The sequence below is a fragment of the Pteronotus mesoamericanus genome, unplaced genomic scaffold (assembly GCF_021234165.1).
Source record: "Pteronotus mesoamericanus isolate MK-2021 breed Mesoamerican mustached bat unplaced genomic scaffold, CSHL_Meso_final contig_50, whole genome shotgun sequence".
NCBI classification, from domain to species: Eukaryota; Metazoa; Chordata; class Mammalia; order Chiroptera; family Mormoopidae; genus Pteronotus; species Pteronotus mesoamericanus.
Genome location: NW_026555186.1, coordinates 27,868,544 through 27,888,860, shown reverse-complemented (window position 1 = coordinate 27,888,860; position 20,317 = coordinate 27,868,544). Strand labels below are relative to the sequence as shown.

Here is a 20,317-nt window from a genome sequence, read left to right as displayed (position 1 = left end):
AGGAGGTGTAGTATTTCTTAAAAACATTGAAAGATAATGATAATGCTTGATAGATCAGGTTTTTGAGAGAAATTCAAAACTGAGCGCCATGTCATATAAATAAGGAAGCCATCAAGCTTAATTAAATATTTTGAAGCTATTTCTTTAAAGAATGAGACAGTTCTTTAATTTTTATTCTGAAACTGATTTCAGGTAGCTTCATTTTGAAGCTTTGTCATAAAATTACGCTAAATGTTGTGGCAAGACTATCAGGAATGTTTTACACAATGAAAAAGCATTTGCACAATTATTGGCATTTCTAGAAAAACTGCTTTTTAAATAGTGAGGATTCATTTGTGTGTGTATATGTATATTTGTTAAACAAATTATATTTAAAGCTATCTTAGTGCAGTTACTGACTGAAATAATGACAAATGAGTCATTATTATTTAAACTCAGTGACAGTAGAATTGGTGCATTTTCTTTTTCCTTGGAATGATTTATATAACTTACAGTAGAACTTATTTAAGTGAAACTTTATTAAAGATAGAAACACAATTCCACTAAACTCTCAGCCTCCACATTTATTTACTACCCATTGTATAAAATGTCATTATTACTATGGTAGAGTCTTTTTGTTCTGTGTCTTTGTTGTAAGGAGATATTACTTATTTTGAAATAGTGAAACCTGAAAAAAAAATAGACAAGGATATAAAAAGTATGTTTTACAGTAAAGACACACTTACTGAAGCTTTGTAGTATTTATATTTTGTTTCAAGATCTTGAAGTTTGATTTGTCCTGTTTAAGACATTGATATAAAGCAGGAAATGGGAAGGTAGAGTCATTAGGATTTAAACTTCAAATTGGTTTTAAATTTTTTCAAATAATAAATATTGATTGTAAATTACATGGTCATTTCTATTTAAATGGAGAATTCAGATTAATTTTTGGTTAGAAATGGATGACACAGGGATCTAAGTTGCTTCTGAAGTACCTTATATTTTTAACCTCTTACAGATAAATTATTTTTAATCTTAGTTTTGTATATTTAAATCCAGGGAAAAACTTTACCAAACCAGTTCAATTAAAATGTTGAAATGCTGCCTTTCGAAAGTTAGTGCTACTGTCACAAATAACAAGAAACTAGAGCCATTTGAGCTAAGGAACCTGCCTAGCTCAGTATGATTGTTCCAGGACATTATTTGATAGAAAGTCTTAATTTTTGTAAACTCTATGATTGTTGTAATTAGAATTCTCTTTTAGTAAATTATATTATATTGAAACAAGCTTACCGTTTTTCTTTATCTACTTTTTGAGATAATTTAGCATTCTTAAAATATATCTATTTTAACCAGACAGTTGAGTTTAGACAATCGTTACCTACATTCTCCTCCCACCCCCAAATTTTTCGTTCCTCTTGGTAGTTAGTGCCCCTACTGCACCCTGACCAGCTTTCTTTTGTCATATAATAGCTGTGCCTTTAAAATAAAAAAAAACAAATTTTGTTGAGGTATAATTTGCCTATAATAAAGTACATGCTTTCCTGGTACCAAAATACTTATTTTGTTTCATCGCTAAAGACATTGCTCTTCTTGAGATGTGAAGTGGTATATAGTAATGTAAGTCTTGGAGAAGAGGTTTGATTTCATACAGTCCTAAGTTTACATGTAACCTGTTAGTAAATTAAGTGTTGAGCTATTACAGTACCTTTTATAGATAGAATGTCTTGTAAACAGGCATCATTAGAGTATGGAGTTTCACTTTGACTGTTTAGTGACTTGTATATCCTGAAGTTTGAATATTAAGAGGCTGCTTGTTTTTACATGGATAAATTTCTAGTGTCTTTACCTGAAGATATTCATTTTTTATGAATTGTTTTGCTATTTTAGTTAGGATTCTTTTTCCTCCTTTTTCCTTCTATCTTCCTCCTCCTCCTCCTTCCTTGAGTATTAAACTTAAATTAAATGGAGTGACACTGAACTGAAAAAATGTTTTAAATTAGTGTTAATATTATTTACATAAAAATAATATAATTTCATTTATTAATTAAATCAGTATAAAAGCTTGATGTTTTTGTACCTAAAAGAACATTTTGCTATTGGAACAATGTCAGAGGTAAACCAATACTATATAGAAAATGTAATGAATTTTCAGGAAATAGAGCACAGAGGATATAAAATGTCAATGGAAATATTTTCTGTAATACATTGTACTGAATTGTAATGATTCCCAATCTTAATCTTGAAAATCAAGTAAACTAAAACAACTATTATTTTAATTGGATAGTTGAATTGTGTACTAGGTGTGATACTAGAAAATGATTAGATGTTATTTTATCTCTTTAAGTTTAGAGACTTAAGATTAAAACCATGCACAGTTCTTTATAAAACAGCAATAGAAAGTAATTAGAGATCTAAAATACTTGAGCAGGTATCAGGGTGGAATATAATATTGATACTCTGAAGAGTACCAACTCCATCAAAATTAAGATAAGAGTAGTATTATAGTGCTAAGTCTGAGTATACCCAAACATCCATGAGTTTGATTATTTTGTATTGTGTGATTGTTTAACACATTGGCAAAACTGAGAACTAACTTTTTTTTAAAGATTTTATTTATTTATGTTTTTTAGAGAGGGGGAAAGGAGTGAGAAAGAGAGGAAGAGAAACATCAGTGTGTGATTGCCTCTCGCTCGCCCCCTAATGGGGACCTTGCCGGCAACACAGGCATGTGCACTGACTGACAATGAAGAGAATTTTCTTTGTGACATGAACTGTTGAGGTGGCTACAAAAATGAGAAGGATACAGTCTTCTTCCAGAAGAAGCAAGTTCAGTAGTAATTATAAAATGTAAATATAATTGGACGATAAATGACATAATTGTGATATGTTAAAAATCGTTGAGAATCCAGAGACAAAACTGCCTGGTGTAATGGGAGAGGCTTCATTGAGACAGTGATAAGTGATGGTACTGGAAATAGTACTATAAAGAATTACAGCCCTGGCTGGTGTGGCTCATTGGACTGAGTGCCAGCCTGCAAATGAAAGGGTCGCTGGTTCAGTTCCCAGTCAGGTCACATGCCTGGGTCAGGTGTCCAGTTGGAGGCATGTGAGAGGCAACAACACACTGATGATTCTTTCCCTCTCTTTCTCCCGGTCTTCCCTCTCTCTACAAATAAATAAATAAATAAATAAATAAATAATCTTTAAAAAAAAAAGAATTACAGTCATAACACAGTACAAAACCTGTACTCGATGCATTTTGATGAAAGAAAAAATGTTTCAGCACTCAGCACTTGCTCGCCATTCAGCGCTCTTGCAATAAAACAGAGGTTGATGTGTCAGTCCCACGGTACCTTGGGAAACAGTTCTGTACTCGTCAGTTCCGGTACTCGTCACAAGTTCTGGAATGAATTAACTATGAATACCAAGGTACCACTGTAATACAGCCCTGACTGGTATGGCTCAGTGGGTTGGGCATCATCCCACAAACCGAAAGATCACTGGTTCAGTTCCATGTCAGGGCACATGCCTGGGTTGCCAGCAGGTCCCTGGTTAGGGACACATGAGAAGCAGCCTCACAGGTCACTGTTTCTCTCCATCCCTTTCTCTCTCCCTTCCCCCTTCCTAAAAATAAATAAATAAAATCTTTTTTTTAAAACTTCAAAAAGAAGAAATATTACTGGACGTTGCCCTCTTCTTAAAAATGTACTGTTTATTTACTTGTTATACAAAAAAGAATTAAAAGTGATTCAAGACTTCTTAGCCCACCCCCTATTATTATTACTTTATAGTACTTTTTCTATCCAGTTTTTATAACAGTCTTATTAATTTAAAGGGAAACTTTTGTTTTCTCAAGTATTTTTCCAGTTTTATTGAGATACAATTAACACATAACCTTATATTAAAGGTGTACAACATAATGATTATATACACACACACAAAAGCATCTAGTGAAATGATTATAAATTAACATCTGCTATCTCACATGGTTACAACTTTTTTCTCGTGCTGATTAAGTATTTTTTATTTAATTCTTTTTCATGTAGTTTTCTTTCTTTTTTAGACTGAATCTGGTTATGGGTCTGAATCCAGTTTGCGTCGACATGGCTCAATGGTGTCACTGGTGTCTGGGGCAAGTGGCTACTCTGCAACATCCACCTCTTCATTCAAGGTTTGTAGTTTTGAATGTTCTTAGGTTAAGGGCTCATAAATTGAATTTAGCGCTAAATGTTGTAACAGAACTTATTTGATAGTTTTTTGAAAGAACTTTGCTGCAATATAATTTATTTGAAGTAGTTACAGAATAGCTTTTTAAGGGGTAAAATTTATGACTCATACAAATATAAAATGAGCATATGTCAGAGATTTTATTTCATTCATTAGTAGATAAGATATAAAGAAAAAATTTGGTTCAAATAAGAATCTGAAGAATGCCAAAATGATGTGGCTAATATATGCAAAACTGTTCAATATCCACAAATTAGTAACTAGTATATTCCACTGAACAAAGTTTATTTGCATATCTATGGACAAGAATCATTTATATTACTCTTAGTTTTCTACTACTTAAAAGAGTTACAAAATAGGTCAAATGTAATGAAATTAAAGACTTTCCTATGATTAGACAACAACGTAAGGGTTCCATAAGTGCTCAAGGTTCCATAGATGACAGACACCATTTCTTTGAAAGGCTATCCAGTAATATTTTTGCCCATTTCAAAGTCTTTTACTGTTTTTCCTCACAATGTCAGTAATTTGAAAATATTAAATTTTACACGAGAAAATTGTCAGGCTTATTTGCTCTTATTTCCTTCAGGCTTATCTCTATCTGGCCACTGTTAGTCGGTTTCAAGTTAATACCTGGGAGTATTACATTGAGCTTGACAGCTCACCTTACCCTATGGCCCTCATTAATAAGATGATGGCCGTAAAAGGTGATGAAATACCATAGGACTAAAGAAATTACTGTTTTGTTAACTTGGATCACATCTCCACTTTTTGTGTTTTGCAGAAAGGCCACAGTTTACGTGAGAAATTGGCTGAAATGGAAACCTTTAGAGATATCCTATGTAGACAAGTTGATACTCTACAGAAGTACTTTGATGCCTGTGCTGATGCTGTCTCCAAGGATGAACTTCAAAGGGATAAAGGTTAATTAGGCTATTACCACTATTTTTACTTGGAGAATGAATGGATTTAAAGCCTCTTGATCTTAAAGGGTAATGTCTTTAACTGATAAAGGTAATTATAGTCACTTTTGCTGCAAACCGCCAATGTAACAGATTTTAGTGTCTCTATAACTTGTATACTTTAATAACATATCTTAATTAATCAGATTACTCATGCCAGATTCCACTGGAATTTTTAAATGGTTTTTAAGCCCTTTATTTTATTAAAAAATAAGAGTATCTGTCATCTTAGTAATATGGGGTCTTTTATACAATTATGTCAAATAAATTTACCCCATGATGAGTCTTAAAGACCAAGCATGTGTTTGTGTTAAATTCTCCAGCCTGGAACCAGTTGATCTCTTTCTCCGTCTCTCTTTGTTCTCTCCTCCCTTTATCTTTTTACCTTTCTTTCTCTCCCTCCTCATCACTCTCCCATTCTGTGGCCTTTTTTTCATGGAAGAAGAAATTAATAATGGAGCTATATATACACTTTAAAACAATTTATAGAGAGTTTTTAAGAGAGATATGATCTTCAGTTAACTTATAATGTGTGTTTTGAACTTTTTCTTTGTTACTGCTGAAGATATTACTGATGGTGTCAACATTTGTTCTTCAGTATTCTCTTACTTGCTGTTAAGGCAAAAGTGCACTACTCACGGAATTATTACTAAATAGCACTAAGTTTATTCCCAGTAAAACTAAGTTGCTTAACGTGGTTTCATTTCTTGGTCTTATTAAATGTGTTTGATCTGAGTTCAAATACTTTTTGTCTTCTCTGTTCTTTGTTTCCTTTTCCTATGTGTTTTGGGATCAAAATCCCAAAACACAGGAAGTATATTTTTATATATACTTTATTTTATATATACTTTATATATATACATATATATATATACTTTATATATACTTTATTTTTATAAATTCCATTTTTATCTCATTATAATTATTTTAGTGGCTACTTTGGTTTATAGTACACACATTTAATTTATTACAGTCTGTCTTCAAGTAATATACCAGAAGTACATTTTTCCTCACCCCATGTTGGCTTTGGATACTGTTTCTTGGAATCCTTTCAGATGGTTCTTTCCCTGACCTCTGTAGTTCCCTCATTTGTATGTACTATCAGTACTCTACTGAATATTCAAGGGGACGTTCTCTCAATCTCCTGGGTTCTTTCTATATACAGCAGTCTCCTCTCTAGTACTCTGATTTATCTCTCTGGACACTCAGCTCCATTTCCTCACCTCATAGTCTACTTGGCTCCTCCTATGTTCCTCCTTCCTCTACAGCTTAGACTATTTCCCAAGGCAGTAAGTTGGACAGTCATAGAGGTCACATCACTTGGTCTTGGACTCTCTCCCAAGGCAGTTAGTTGGACAGTCCTACAGGCCACATCATAGAGGACAATCAAAGGGATCACTGTCCATTTTTGCCTAATAGACAATGTCTTGAAAACCATTGTTACATATGTTTTGTGCAGCTTTTTGTTTCTTGATAGAGGGTAAATTCAGTTCCTTTATTCCACCTTGGCCACTAGCAAAAGTCCATATTCTTAAAGTTTAGACAAAATTAAGTAGCTTTCAAGTTCTCTATATTTGATATGCTCTAAGTTTTTGGTTTTTTAACATTTAATGTTTATTTCTCTAAAAATAAATGTAGGTGAACAATTTCTCCTTCATTAAAAAAAAAAATGTATATATAATAGTCCCTCAGTATTCAGAGAGGATTGATTCCAGGATACCTCGCTGATACCATAATCTCCAGATGCTCAAGTCTCTCATGTAAAAAGGAGTAATATTTGCATATAATCTACACACATCCTCCTATATACTTGAAATCATCTCTAGGTTGCTTATAATACTCAATCCAATGTAAATGCTATGTATAGTTGTTATAATGTATTGTTTAAGGAATAATGACAAGGGAAAAAGTATGTTCGTGTTTAGTACAAGTAACAACCATTGTAGGCCTAGCTACAAAGTACATGTCAGCAACAACATAACTTTTTAAAAAATATATTCAGTCTATGGATACAGAGAGATGACTGTATAAAACTTTATCAAATTAAACATTACATATCCACTTTCATTTGCCTGAAAATACCTTGTGAAACAAAATTAGGATATATACAGAATTGGATTCTTTGTTTTTAAATGATCCACAACAAAAGTATATAGCATTTGAAGTACACAAGTGATGGAGGAGTAGAAATTGGAATTCAGTTATAACCAGTTTGTGTAGAAGATTTGAAAAATGATTTTAAACATTATTCATTTTGAGTAAATAATAACAGTGGTAGACTAATGCATTAGTTTGCTAAGACCACTGTCATGAAGTACCACAGACTGGGTAGCTTAAACAACAGAAATTTATTTTCTCACAGTTTTGGAGGCCAGAAGTTTGGGATGAAGCTGTTAGCAGGGTTGGTTCCCTTTGTAGCCATGAGGGAAGGAGCTGTTTCAGGCCTCCCTCCTTGCCTTGTAGATGGCCATCTTTTCCCTATATCTTTACTTCATCTATTTTCTGCGCCCGCGTCCAAATTTCTTCCTCTAATAAGGGCATCAGTCATATTCGATTAGGGCCCACTCTGATGACCTCATTTTACCTTGATTACCTCTGTAAAACCCCTGTCTCCAAGTATAGTCACATTCTGAGATACAGGAGAGTTAGGACTTTGACATATGAATTTTGGGGGTCACAATTCCACGTATAACAATTGTTTTTTCCTATAAATGCTGTTTTAAGAAATATTGGTGTTTTTAAGGATATATGCTGGATACAGGTGAGCTAAGGACATGGACCTTAGTTTTCTACTTTGTAGATTAAAGTTTCTGACCAAAGTCTAAGGATCTCTGTAGGTACACTTTTATTAAATTATCAAAACTAAGTGTGAATTTTAAGAATCACTGCTGGTCAGTAAGTGTGTCATTGAAATGATAATAGCAAACTCTTTTGTTTTAGGTGATCATCAGTGTTTTCATGTCATGTGTTTTATTAGAATTGCTAGTAAGACAGGCTGATCCTTCACCGTTCCCACACATACTTCAGTAAGATTTAATTAACTCTTTAGGTCTTAGCTACTCTGGGATTGCAGAAGTAGAAAACATTATCTTTATACTGCTTGATTTTAAAACAAGACACATGTTACCACATTAAAGGAAAGACTTTTCTATTTATTGAGGAAATATTTCTCTATAACTGTTTTCTCAATTGTAAAATAGGTCTTTATGTCTTGCACGCACAATTGTGACAACTAAAATAATTATACATGTTAGAATTGTGCTTACTAGCAAAAAAAGAAAAACAATAAATAATAGCTGGTATTAATATAGTTAATTTGGGTTATTTCAGGGATAAGGAAAGCAGGGATGTGTGCAAGATCCAAAGACAGAATTTAGCATAATCACTTTGAGTGTTGGTGAAGGAAAGCCGTCTGATTGGGATGGGGGACAGTGGTTTCAAACCATGTCAGACATTTCTCAGAGGTGCCTCAAGAATGGACAAGGAATGCTTGGTTGGGAAGGAAATGGGGAAAGCCGCTCTTTTAGGCAGAAAGGCTCTTGTTTTCATTGGTTTTGTATATTGAGTATTGGGCTAGAAAAAAAAGAAGGTTGAAAATCCCTGTTTGGTGGTACTAGGCTATTGGATGGTTGGGGATACGAAAGTGAATCCTCAGTAACCCAAAGTAGGCACTAATGAGATGAGTGAAAGGCAAATCTTTCATTATTTAAGAGCAGTTAATCAGAGTAATATTGAGTGAAGGTCAGGGTCTTACGTGATGATGAATACTGATTTAAAAACAGAGCAGTGTGCTGTGTTAATGAATTTCTAGAATTGATCATATTTGATTGATGAGACAATGAAGATCCACCGAATTTGGGAATCTGATTAATCTTGGGAGTTAGGTACCTGCAGAGGGCTTCGATAGGGGTGATGGGCATGGAAAAGAAGTGTCAAGTCGGATATTGGTATCAGCTAGCTGGATAGAAATGAATAATAGGTATTAGTAGATAAAGCAGTTTATGGTTTGATAAAGTTATTATGGATAAGTAGCAAAATTTTCACGTGATGAAAAAATGAAACAGCTCAGTAATTAGAAATGACATTACAGAATAAAGATATTTTTCGTGGTGATTTTTACCATTTAGTTAAGGAAGGGAATAAGGAGTAGGAATGGGCTTTGCACGTATTTGAGAGAAGCTAAAAGGGATGAGATGTTCCTTGTAAAGCCAAATTACCTCTGAGGTAAAGAGATACAGTAAAGAAGTTCGACAGTTTAGGATGAAAATTCTTTCTGTAGAAAGAGAGTTCCTCAAAAAAATAATAAAATAAAGAAGCCATAAAAACATTTGCTAGAAAGCAGAGGATAAGGTTGCCAAGGTCTAGAAATTGGCATTAAAAATGGAATATATAGTGCAGAGAATTAAAGTATGTTAGGCAGTAGAAAAAGGGGACATAGAACAAAGGGGTGTGCAGAGGAGAATGCAGGGGATTTTGTTTTTTCTAGAATTGAGTAAGTTAAAAGGGATCTCCAGGTACAGACACACTGGGATGAATGAAAATTGATGTCACATCTGTAAGTCATTATATTTTCCCCTGCATATTCAGAAATGGTAAATTTAGGAACTCCCAGAAACAAGCTAAGGTATCCTCCGCATGGAAGTTAAATTCTTTTAGTCCTGCTCAACCCTTGTAGACCTCTGATGGAATTAAGAAATTGCCCCAAGGTAGGTAGGAAGAGGTATAAAGACTAAAGGGCAAAATAACTCATATCTTAATGCCATCCTTTACACAAATGACAATACGTATAGTTTTTAAGACATTCTACAGCATATTTATTGGGCATACCTTGATAAGCACTGAAAATACAAAGATGAGTAAGATCTTGTACTCAAAGAATCCAGAATATATTGACTCAGGTCAACATAAGAATAAACTGGTTAATTTCTATTTTCTTTCATCCTAATATCCTTAAATATATTTTATTTAGTGGTAGAAGATGATGAAGATGACTTTCCTACAACGCGTTCTGATGGAGACTTCTTGCATAATACTAATGGCAATAAGGAAAAGCGTAAGTAGTATATTTTCCTCCCATGGCTGGATAAACTACAACTTCCTAAAGGTATATGATCATTAACTATATTACTAGAATAATTGCCTCCGTGGCTGGTGTGGCTCAGTGGATTGAACGCTGGCTGGCCTGTGAACCAAAGGGTCGCCGGTTTGGTTCCCAGTCAAACCACATGCCCAGGTTGTGGGCCAAGTCCCAGTTAGGGGTGTGAGAGAGGCAACCACATGTTGAAGTTTCTCTTCCTTTATTTTTTCCCCCATTTTCTCTAAAAATAAATAAAAAGAATTCTTTAAAGAAAATAATTACCTAAGTTAGTAATGTTTTAAATTTAATCTTTATTGTATTTTTTCCATTACCATTTAGTCACCTTAATACCCTCCTTCCTCCAGCAATCACCATACTGTTGTCTGTGTCCATGAGTCCTTTTTCCATTTTGCTCAATCCCTCCATCTGTTCACTGACCCCCAACCCCCCACCCAGCTGTCACGCTTATCTCCATCTATGAGTCTGTCACCATTTTCCTTGTTTATTCAGTTCGTTCATTAGATTCCACATCTGAGTGAAGTCATACGGTATTTGTCTTTTTCTGACTGGCTTATTTCACTTAACATAATGTTCTCAAGGTCCATTTTTCTTCTTTCTTCTAGCTGAGTAGTATTCCATTGTGTAAATGTCTGATAGTTGTTTTATTCACTCAACTACTGATGGACAGTTGGGGTGCTTCCAATCTTGATGATTGTAAATAATGCTTCAATGAACGTAGGGGTGCTTATGTTCCTTTGAATTAGTGTTTTGGGTTCCTTTGAATATACTCCCAGAAGTGGGATCACTGGGTCAAAAGGCAGATCCATTTTTAATTTTTTGAGGTATCTCCATACTGCTTTCCACAGTGGCTGCACCAGTCTGCATTCCCACCAACAGTGCAGAAGAATTCTCTTTTCTTCACATCCTCACCAGCCAGCACTTGTTATTGTTGATTTATTGATGATAGCCATTCTGACAGGTGTGAGATGATATCTCATTGTCGTTTTAATTTGCATTTCTCCAATTAATGACATTGAGCATCTTTTCATATCTGTTGGCCATCTGTGTATCCTCTCAGGAGAAGTGTCTATTCAAGTCCTTTGCCCATTTTTTAATTGTTGTTTGTTTTTTTGGTGTTGAGTTTTGTAAGTTCTTTACAAATTTTGGATATTAACCCCTTAGCAGGTGTATCAGTGAATATGTTCTCCTGTTCTGTGGATTGACTATTTATTTTGTTGATGATTTCCTTTGCTGTGCAAAAACTTTTTAATTTGATGTAGTCCATTTGTTCATTTTTCTTTTGTGTGGTATAAGAAAGTGGTCTGATTTCATTTTTTTTTTTTTTTCACATATCTGTCCAATTTTCCCAATGCCATTTATTGAATAAACTCCCTTTAACCCATTGTATATGCTTGCTCCCTCTGTCAAATATTAATTGACTGTAAAGGTGTGAGTTTATTTCTGAGCTCTCTATTCTGTTCCATTAATCTAAGCATCTGTTTTTATGCCAGTGCCAGGCTGTTTTGATTACCATGGCCTTACAGTATAGTTTGATATTAGATATTGTGATACCTCCAACTTCGGTCTTCCCTCTCAGGATTGCTGTTGCTGTGCAGAGTGTTTTATGGTTCCATATAGTATTTGTTCTAGTTCTGTGAAATACATCATTGGAATCTTGATAGGAATTGTGTTGAATCTGTAGATGTTTTGGATAGTATGGGCATTTTAAATGATGTTAATTCTTCCTATCCACGAGCACAGTATGTGCTTCCACTTACTTGTATCTTCTATTTCTTTCTTCAGTGTCTTAATAATTTTCTGAATACAGATCTTTTACATCCTTAGTTAGGTTATTCCTAAGTATTTGATTCTTTCTAATGCAGTTGTGAATGGGACTGTTAATATCTCTTTCTGTTAGTTCGTTATTTGCATATAAAAATGCAGCTGATTTCTGAATATTAATTTTGTATCTTGCTACTTTGCTGAATTCATTTATCAGTTCTTGTAGTTTCTTGGTGGAATCTTTGGGGTTCTCTATGTATAGTACCATATCATCTGCAAGTAAAAGAGTTTTACTTCTTTCTTCCCAATTTGGATATCTTTTGTTTCTTCTTCTTGTCTGATTGCTGTATTTAGGACTTCCAGTACTATGTTGAATAAGAGAGGTGAAAGCAGACATCTCTGTCTTGTTCCCAGTCTCATGGGGAACGCTTGTAGTTTTTGACTGTTGAGTATGATGCTGGCAATGATTTGTCATACCTGGCTTTTGTTATCTTTAGATATGTTCCCTCTATTCCCATTCTCCTGAGAGTTTTGATCATAAACGGGTGCTGGATTTCATCAAATGCTTTTTCTGCATCTATTGATCACGTGGTTTTAATCCTTCATTTTGTTTATGTGGTGAATCACATTTATTGATTTGCAGATGTACCAACCTTGCATTCCTGGAATAAATTCCACTTCATCATGGTGTACGATCTTTTTGATGCATTGTTGTATTCAGTTTGCTAATATTTTGTGGATTTTAGCATCTATGTTCATCAGGAATATTGGTCTGTAGTTTTCTTTCTTTGTAGTGTCTTTATCTGGTTTTGGAATTAGGATAATGCCGGCCTCGTAAAATGAGTTTGGGAGCCTTCCCTCCTTTTGAATTTTATGAAATAATTTGAGAAGGAGAGGTGTTAGTTCTTCCTGGAACGTTTGGTAAAATTCACCTGTGGTGCCATCCAGTCCAGGGCTTTTGTTTGTTGGTAGTTTTTTTTATTACTGCTTTATATTCACTAGGTATAATCTGTCTATTCAGATTCTCTGAATGTTCTCATGTATTTTTGGAAGTTTGTATGTTTCTAGGGATTTATCCATTTTTGTCCAGCTTGTGTAGTTTGTTGGCTTATGCTTGTCATAACATTTTTCTTACAACTCTGCATTTTTTTGGTGTCAGTTGTTATTTCTCCTCTTTTATTTCAGATTGTGTTATTTGAGTCCTTTCTCTTTTTTTCTTCATGAGCCTGGTTAAAGGTTTGTCAATCTTGTTTATCTTTTTTAAAGAACCAGCCCTTGGATTCATTTATCTTTTGCATAGTGTTTTTTAGGCTCTATTTTGTTTATTTCTGCCCCGATCTCCATTATTTCCTTCCTTGTACTTCAAAAAAAGGCTTTGTTGTTCTTTTTCAGATTCCTTTAAGTGTGACATTAGGTTGTTTATTTGGGCCTTTTTTTTGAGGTAGGCCGGTAATGCTATGAACTTCCCTCTTAGGATTGCTTTTCCAGTGTACCACAGATTTTGGGTTTTTGTGCCCTCATTTTCATTTGTTTTAAGGTATCTTTTGATTTCTTCCTTGATCTCATTGTTGACCCATTCATTGTTTAATGACATGTTATTTAGCTTCCAGGTCTTTGTGTGTTTTTCACTGTTGTTGTGATTGATTTCTAATTTCATGGCATTTTGATCAGAGAAGATGCGTGATATGATTTGTCTTCTTAAATTTATTAAGACTTTTTTTGTATCCTAACATGTGATTAATTTTTAAAAGCTGTGGAACTGCTTGAAAGAGAAAGTTTCTTCTGGAAAAAGGCATGTAGATAAAATACACATTCTTTCATTAAATAATAATAAAGTTAATCTAATTGTGCTTTTTTTTTTTGCTGCAGCTGTGAAAGACTATAAAGTAAAATCTGTGGTTGTCATATTTTCAAATAATTTTTTTAAGTTGTATGCATGGAAGTAATTTTTTATTTCAGAGAGCATATGGGAATATTCTATCTGAATATTGATACTAAAACTTAATGCTTCTCTCCCCAACCTTTTTCTTTCCTTTTCTTATTTCTTAATTTCATCATGGCTCTCTACTTTTTCTGTATAACCTAACTCCCTCCCAATTTGCAGAATAGTAGCTTATTTCAAGGTTGTCCTTATAAGTTGGGACTGAAATGTTGAACCTTATTGAATCACCCAGGTTTATATATCTATGGAATTAAAGGATTATTTTGGGAAGGTTCTTTCAGTTACATTTTAATTTCACAATGAATAATCTTTGTAGAAAAAAATGTTTTGTTCAAATATTGAAAATATTATTGAAGGAAGTTTAAAACTCACAGGTCAAGTCTGCCATGCCACATATACTTAGCTACCACAGCTACATTCCCCAAAAGAGAATGGAAACTTATTTCCTATAGAAATTGAACTGGAGAGTTACAGATTCAGGAATACCTGGCACAGCAAAAGATAGATGTATCAGCCTATGGATAAAGTGATTAATGGAAATTTACATACTGATTATTGGAATCTAACAGTGTCACTATTCTGTTTATCTCTTAAGAATTCTGGCAGCCACGGACTAAATGAAAGTTTACATACTGAAAGCTGCAGTCCCCAGGTCTCTTATATAACCCTGTTTCCAGAATACCTATGAACCAGCCATATATTTTCTGATGTAAAATTAGAACATAACTATAGGGACACTAATGGACATAGAGAAAGACCTATAAATAGAGATTTTTGAGGGTCCATCATGAAAAAGCTGTCTCACTACCAGGGTACCCTTTCATGAATTCCACTGGTTAAAAAATCCTGCTATTGCATATAGAGTTTTCCATTTCAAAGTGTTAAATGTGAACAGATAGCCAGATCTCCAGACGTTTGAGGAAAACCCCAACATCTCTTTTTTGAAGAGAGACTGAGACCAGTCAATAGAAGGCAGGGTTATTGCTGTCATTTAGAAGATATCCTACACAAGCTATCTGCATAATTTTTAAAATTATGAGCCATGTTTTCAGTACACCTGTGGAAGTCACTGTTTTAAAAAAATTCCTTTCTTAGTGGTAATGGAAATTCTTGTTAATCACAGATGGAAAGTATCTTTGATACTAGAAGTAAATTAGTCAGAAGCATTGTATATAATTTGGTATATAAGTAGAACATTTAGCCTTTAAATCTGGTACTATGAATGTAGTCTGGGATTAGGTTATGTCAGTCATCTCTCAAATACTGATAGAGGATCTATGGGCTAGGATCCAGCAAGCTTTGGTTTACAAGATAATGGAATCTTAAAATAAATGTAATGAGTCTCACCATTAAGGCCATCATTATGGATTAGGTCTAAATCACATACTGTGGTAGTATGTAAGCTAAAGTTTTAAAAATTTAGAACCAGCTAGTAAACAGTAAATACTACAAGAGTATGATATTTTTGGTGAGGGATCGGGGGAGACTTAAGCAGGAGTAAAATTTCCAGAAGGAAGGCAATAAACTTGAAGATTACACAAGAGGAAAAACTTCTGGATAAGAAAACGTCTTCCATAATTAAAGATCTCAAGAATTATAGATGGTGGAAGAACTGATTCCTTAATTGCCTGTGAACAAAGTTCTTATTTATATCTAATGTAAATTTCCTTCTGTTATATTTTATACCACCTTAATTTATTAGGTTGGCCAAAAAGTCCATATGGTTTTTCTGTAAAATAAAAGACACATTTTTTCATTTTCACCAATAACTTTATTGATTTGGATATTTTTATGTTAGCTATGTCCTCTGTGGTATAACATTGATTGTTCTCAATTAATGTCTCAATTTGATCGCTGTCAACTTCAACTGGTCTGCCCAACTGTGGAGCATCGTCCAGCGATAAATCTCCAGCACGAAACTTCGCAAACCACTTTTGACACATTTAATCAATCGTAGCACTATCTCCAGTCAAAGCACTTTCTCCATACACTGCTTAAATCTTTTTTCATGTGTCAGTTGCATTTTTGCCTTTCTTGTAATAATAAAGTATAATATGCCAAAATTGTTGCATATTTTCTTCCATTCTCAATATTAAAATGGCAGCACAAAAATTCACCAATTTTGATAATTTCTTTTAATGCATGCTGATATGACAGCTGTCATAGTACAATCTAACAAAAATTGTTTCGAATGAAGTTAGACAACTAAATGCTACAAGAGCCATCTTAGGGGAAAAACCAAACAAACTTTTTGGCTGATACAATATGTTTCTAGTGACAAAGGGGAGATTTTATGAAGTTACAAAGGTCAACCCATAAAAAAGATACAATTTCATACATAGTTATATGTAACAACATAGCCCCACATACACAAAGCAAAAACTAACCAAAGAGAAAAAAAAAGACAATTCAATAATAATAGTTTAAGACTTCAATACCTAACTTTCAAATAATGGACAGAACAAGTTGGAAGATAACAAGGAAATAAAATACTTAAATAGTATAAACAGACCTAGCAGGCATCTACAGAACAGTCCACCAAGCAGTAGGAGATTATGTATCCTCCTCAATTGCACATGGGTATGGATAAGGCCTTTAGGAAAGGCCTTATGCTTGGCTGTAAAACAAGGTTTAATTAACTTAAAAGGATTGAAATCATACAAAGCATATCCTCCAACCACAATGGACTGAAATTGGAAATCAATAACAGAAATTTGGGAGATTCACTAATATGTAGAACTTAACACTCATAAATAACCAGTGGGTCAAAGAAGAAATCACAAAGGAAATTAGAAAGTACCATAAGGTGAATCAAAGCAAGAATACACCATACCAAAATTTATGGGCTGCAGCTAAAGCAGTACTTAGAGGGAAATTTGTAGTTGGAACACTTTTATGATAAAATAAGAAACAGAATTTTAAAAACTACTGAAATTCAGTGAAATTATAAGTTGGTTCTTTGAAAAGAACAAAACTGATAAATGTTTAGCTAAACTGATCAGGGAAAAGGGAGAGAAGACTCTAATTACTAAAATGAGAAATGAATGGGAGGACCTTACTACTGATTTTACAGAAACCCAAAAGATATAGGTGAATGTAATAAACACATGTATGAAAGCAAATTAAGTAACTTAAACAAAATGGCCTAAGGTCCTAAAAGGACACAAATTGTTGAAATTGACAAGAAAATACAGAAAATGCAGATAGACCAATAATAAGTAAAGAGATCTATGTATAAACTTCCCACAAAGAAAAGCCTGAGCTCAGATGGCTTCGCTGGTAAATTCTACCAAATATTTAAAGAAGACTTAATACCAATTCACAAAATCTTTTCCAGAAATAGAATTGGAGACCAGTTTTACCTTGATTTCAGAACCAGGCAAAGATACCACAAAACTGTAGATCAGTATGTCTTATGAATATAGATAAAAATCCTCAACAAAATACTGCCAAACCGAATCCAGGAACATAGAAAAAGGATTATGCACTATGATCAGATGGGATTTATCCCAGAATGCAAAGTTAGTTTACATTAAAAAAATCAGTTAATATAATAATATCAGTAGACTAAAAGCCAAGACCAATGATCGTCAGTAGATGCAGAAAATCACTTGACAAAATCTGATACTCTGTCATGATCTGAAGGAAAAAAAAAAACTAGGAATGTATACCTTGATAAAAATGAAAAGCCAGCAATTAACGTTACACTTAATGGTGATAGACTGAATGCTTCCCTCCTAAGATCAGGAACAAGACAAGCATGTTCATTTTTGCCCCTTTTCAACAGTGTATGAGAGATTCTAGCCAGGACATCTGGGGAGGAAGAACAAATAAAAGGTATCCAGATTTAAAAGGAATAATTAAAACTATATTCTGAAGAAGTCATTATTTTGTGTAGAGAAAAATATAAGGAATTCACTAAAAACCTTGAGGTGAAAAATGAGTTCAGAAAGATTGCAGGATATATATAAAATCAATATAAAAAATCAGTTGTATTTTTAATACAGTAGCACCAAACAGTGAAAGTAAAATTTAATAACCAACTTCATTTATAATGGCATCAAAAAGTTAAATACTTACAAGTAAATTTAACAAAAGAAGCACAAACCTTGTACTCTGAAGATAACAAGGCATTATGAAAAAATTAAGACCTAAATGAACGGAAAGATGTTCCATGTTCATGGGACTTAATATTGTAAAGAATTCAGTATTCTCCAAAATGACCTATAGATTTAGTGCAGTCCTTACCAAAGTCCCAGGTAATTTTTTTTTTTTGCAGAAAAGGACAAGCTAGATCTTATAATTCATATGGAAGTACAGATGACCCATAATAGCTAAAACCATCTTGAAAAAGGACAAAGTAGGAGGACTCACACTTCTGGTTTCATAACTTAGTACAAAAGTAACAGTAAAGTATGGGACTGGCATAAGGAGAGAGATGTAGATCAGTGGAATAGAAATGAGAGTTTAGAAATAAACACATTTATAGTAAATCAGTTTTTCACAGAATGCCAAGACAATTCAATGAGGAAAAATAAGTCTTTTCAGGTGATGCTGGGAAGCTGGATTTCCATATGGAAAAAAAGGAAGTTGAGCCCCTACTTGACAAGAAGTGCAGAAATGTACTCAAAATGAATTAAAGAGCTAAGACAATAAAGATCTTAGGAAAAATGGGTAAATTTTTATTTTTTAATTTTTCTAATTTATTGATTTTAGAGAGAGAGGATGGGAGAGAAAGAAACATTGATTTGTTGTTGATTCCTGTGTGTGGCCTGACTAGGGATTGAACCCACAACCCTTTTGTTACAGGTCAGTGCTCCAACCAACTGAGCCACATTGACCAGGACTAGCTCACAGATTTTTCATGTACAAATATTTTAAATACACTTTCTTAGCCAAACATAACTTACTTTATTAGGATAACCATATCTATAATAGGCCAGTAGTCCCAAACCAACTGATTGTTGATTCTAGTATAAGTGATACCAGGGTCATAGTAGACAGGAAAGGAGAGATTTTGCCATCCTGTATGTTCAGAAGGACTTTCCACCTGTTTTTTTCTGCCACTGTATGGGGGTGCATGACATTGCATGGTCATTTGGAATACTTCATGTTGGGAGAGAAAAAACAACTCAGCACAGAAACTGAGGATTCCCCATTAGATTGTCTACTATTCAAAACAGTGTATTTAAGAGTCCTAATGAAATGAAGGGATTACAAATCTCGCAGCTTCTGTCAGCATTTTTTTTTTTTTTTTTTTTTTGGCATGTTGATGTTGTCTTACAGGTAACTTGATTGTCTGATTTTGTTAGTTCCTTTAAAAGATTATTGGAGTTTCCCTGGTGGTGTGGCTTAGTGGATTGAGCACCAGCCTGCAAACTGGAAGGCCACAGGTTCAATTCCTAGTCAGGGCACATTGCCTGGGTTTCAGGCCAGGTCCCCCCGTGTGGAGTACGCAAGAAGCAACCAGTTGATGTATCTCTCATGCATGTATCGATGTTTCTCTCCCTTTCTTTCTCCCTCCCTCCCTCCCTCTCTCTCTAAAAATTAGTAAATAAAATCTTTAAAAAAACGATTATTTAAGTATGTAAGGCCTGAGGTCAACTGAAAGAACTAAATCTGAATGATAATTTTTGGAGCCTAAGTACTTTAAAAATTGTAGATTATTTTTTTATTTCTTTCATTTCTGCCCTTCATATGCTTAGTTGCATTTACCTATTTTCTACTTCTTTTACTAAAGTGATCATTATCCCAGTAGACATGGTCACCTGTCTCTTTAAGATCACCTTGCCCTTATTTTCCGGTGAAATATTAGATACATATGCTCATCGAAAATGATCAAGTACTTTGGGGTTTTGCTTAAGTTTTGCCATTAATGTTAATGTAGTTTTACAATATAAGGTATGAAAGAGTTGGAAAAAAATCGAAGTAACCAATACTTAGAGGAGCCCAGTAAATGACAAATTAAGATGATGTTTTGTCTTTATACTTTCATTTCCAAACAGAATGTAATATGAGACATTTATTCAGAGACCTTACTATGTGTGAAACACTAAATACATGTTGAAAATATCAACTATTTGAAAGCCTAAAAATCTGTTAACATAACCCCTGTATCGTTCTGGAAAGGATTTTAGGTATCTGGTTCTGAAAGTAGTGAGTGCAGCTGAAACAGTACATATCTCTATTTCTAGAATTTTCCCAAAGACATTTCCTGTTGCTCTTTCTTCATATACTGACAAGTATATAAGTACAAGTATATAAATTAGCAAGGACCCATTATTACAGTTGCACACATTGTCTTATATAGGACACAGATGACTTAAATGTCTAAGTTAATAATTA

At 33.9% G+C, this 20,317-nt stretch overlaps 1 protein-coding gene across 5 annotated transcripts in view; it reads left to right on the top strand.

The window, feature by feature from the left end:
• Nucleotides 1–20,317, top strand: part of CERT1 (ceramide transporter 1) — a 101,383-nt gene that overhangs the window by 45,495 nt on the left and 35,571 nt on the right. For all 5 annotated transcript variants that reach the window (XM_054578504.1, XM_054578500.1, XM_054578503.1 and 2 more), the window contains 3 exons: nt 4,046–4,153; nt 4,994–5,132; nt 10,141–10,224. In XM_054578504.1, the coding sequence (XP_054434479.1) occupies nt 4,046–4,153; nt 4,994–5,132; nt 10,141–10,224 (331 nt within the window). The remainder of the gene's footprint in view (nt 1–4,045; nt 4,154–4,993; nt 5,133–10,140; nt 10,225–20,317) is intronic.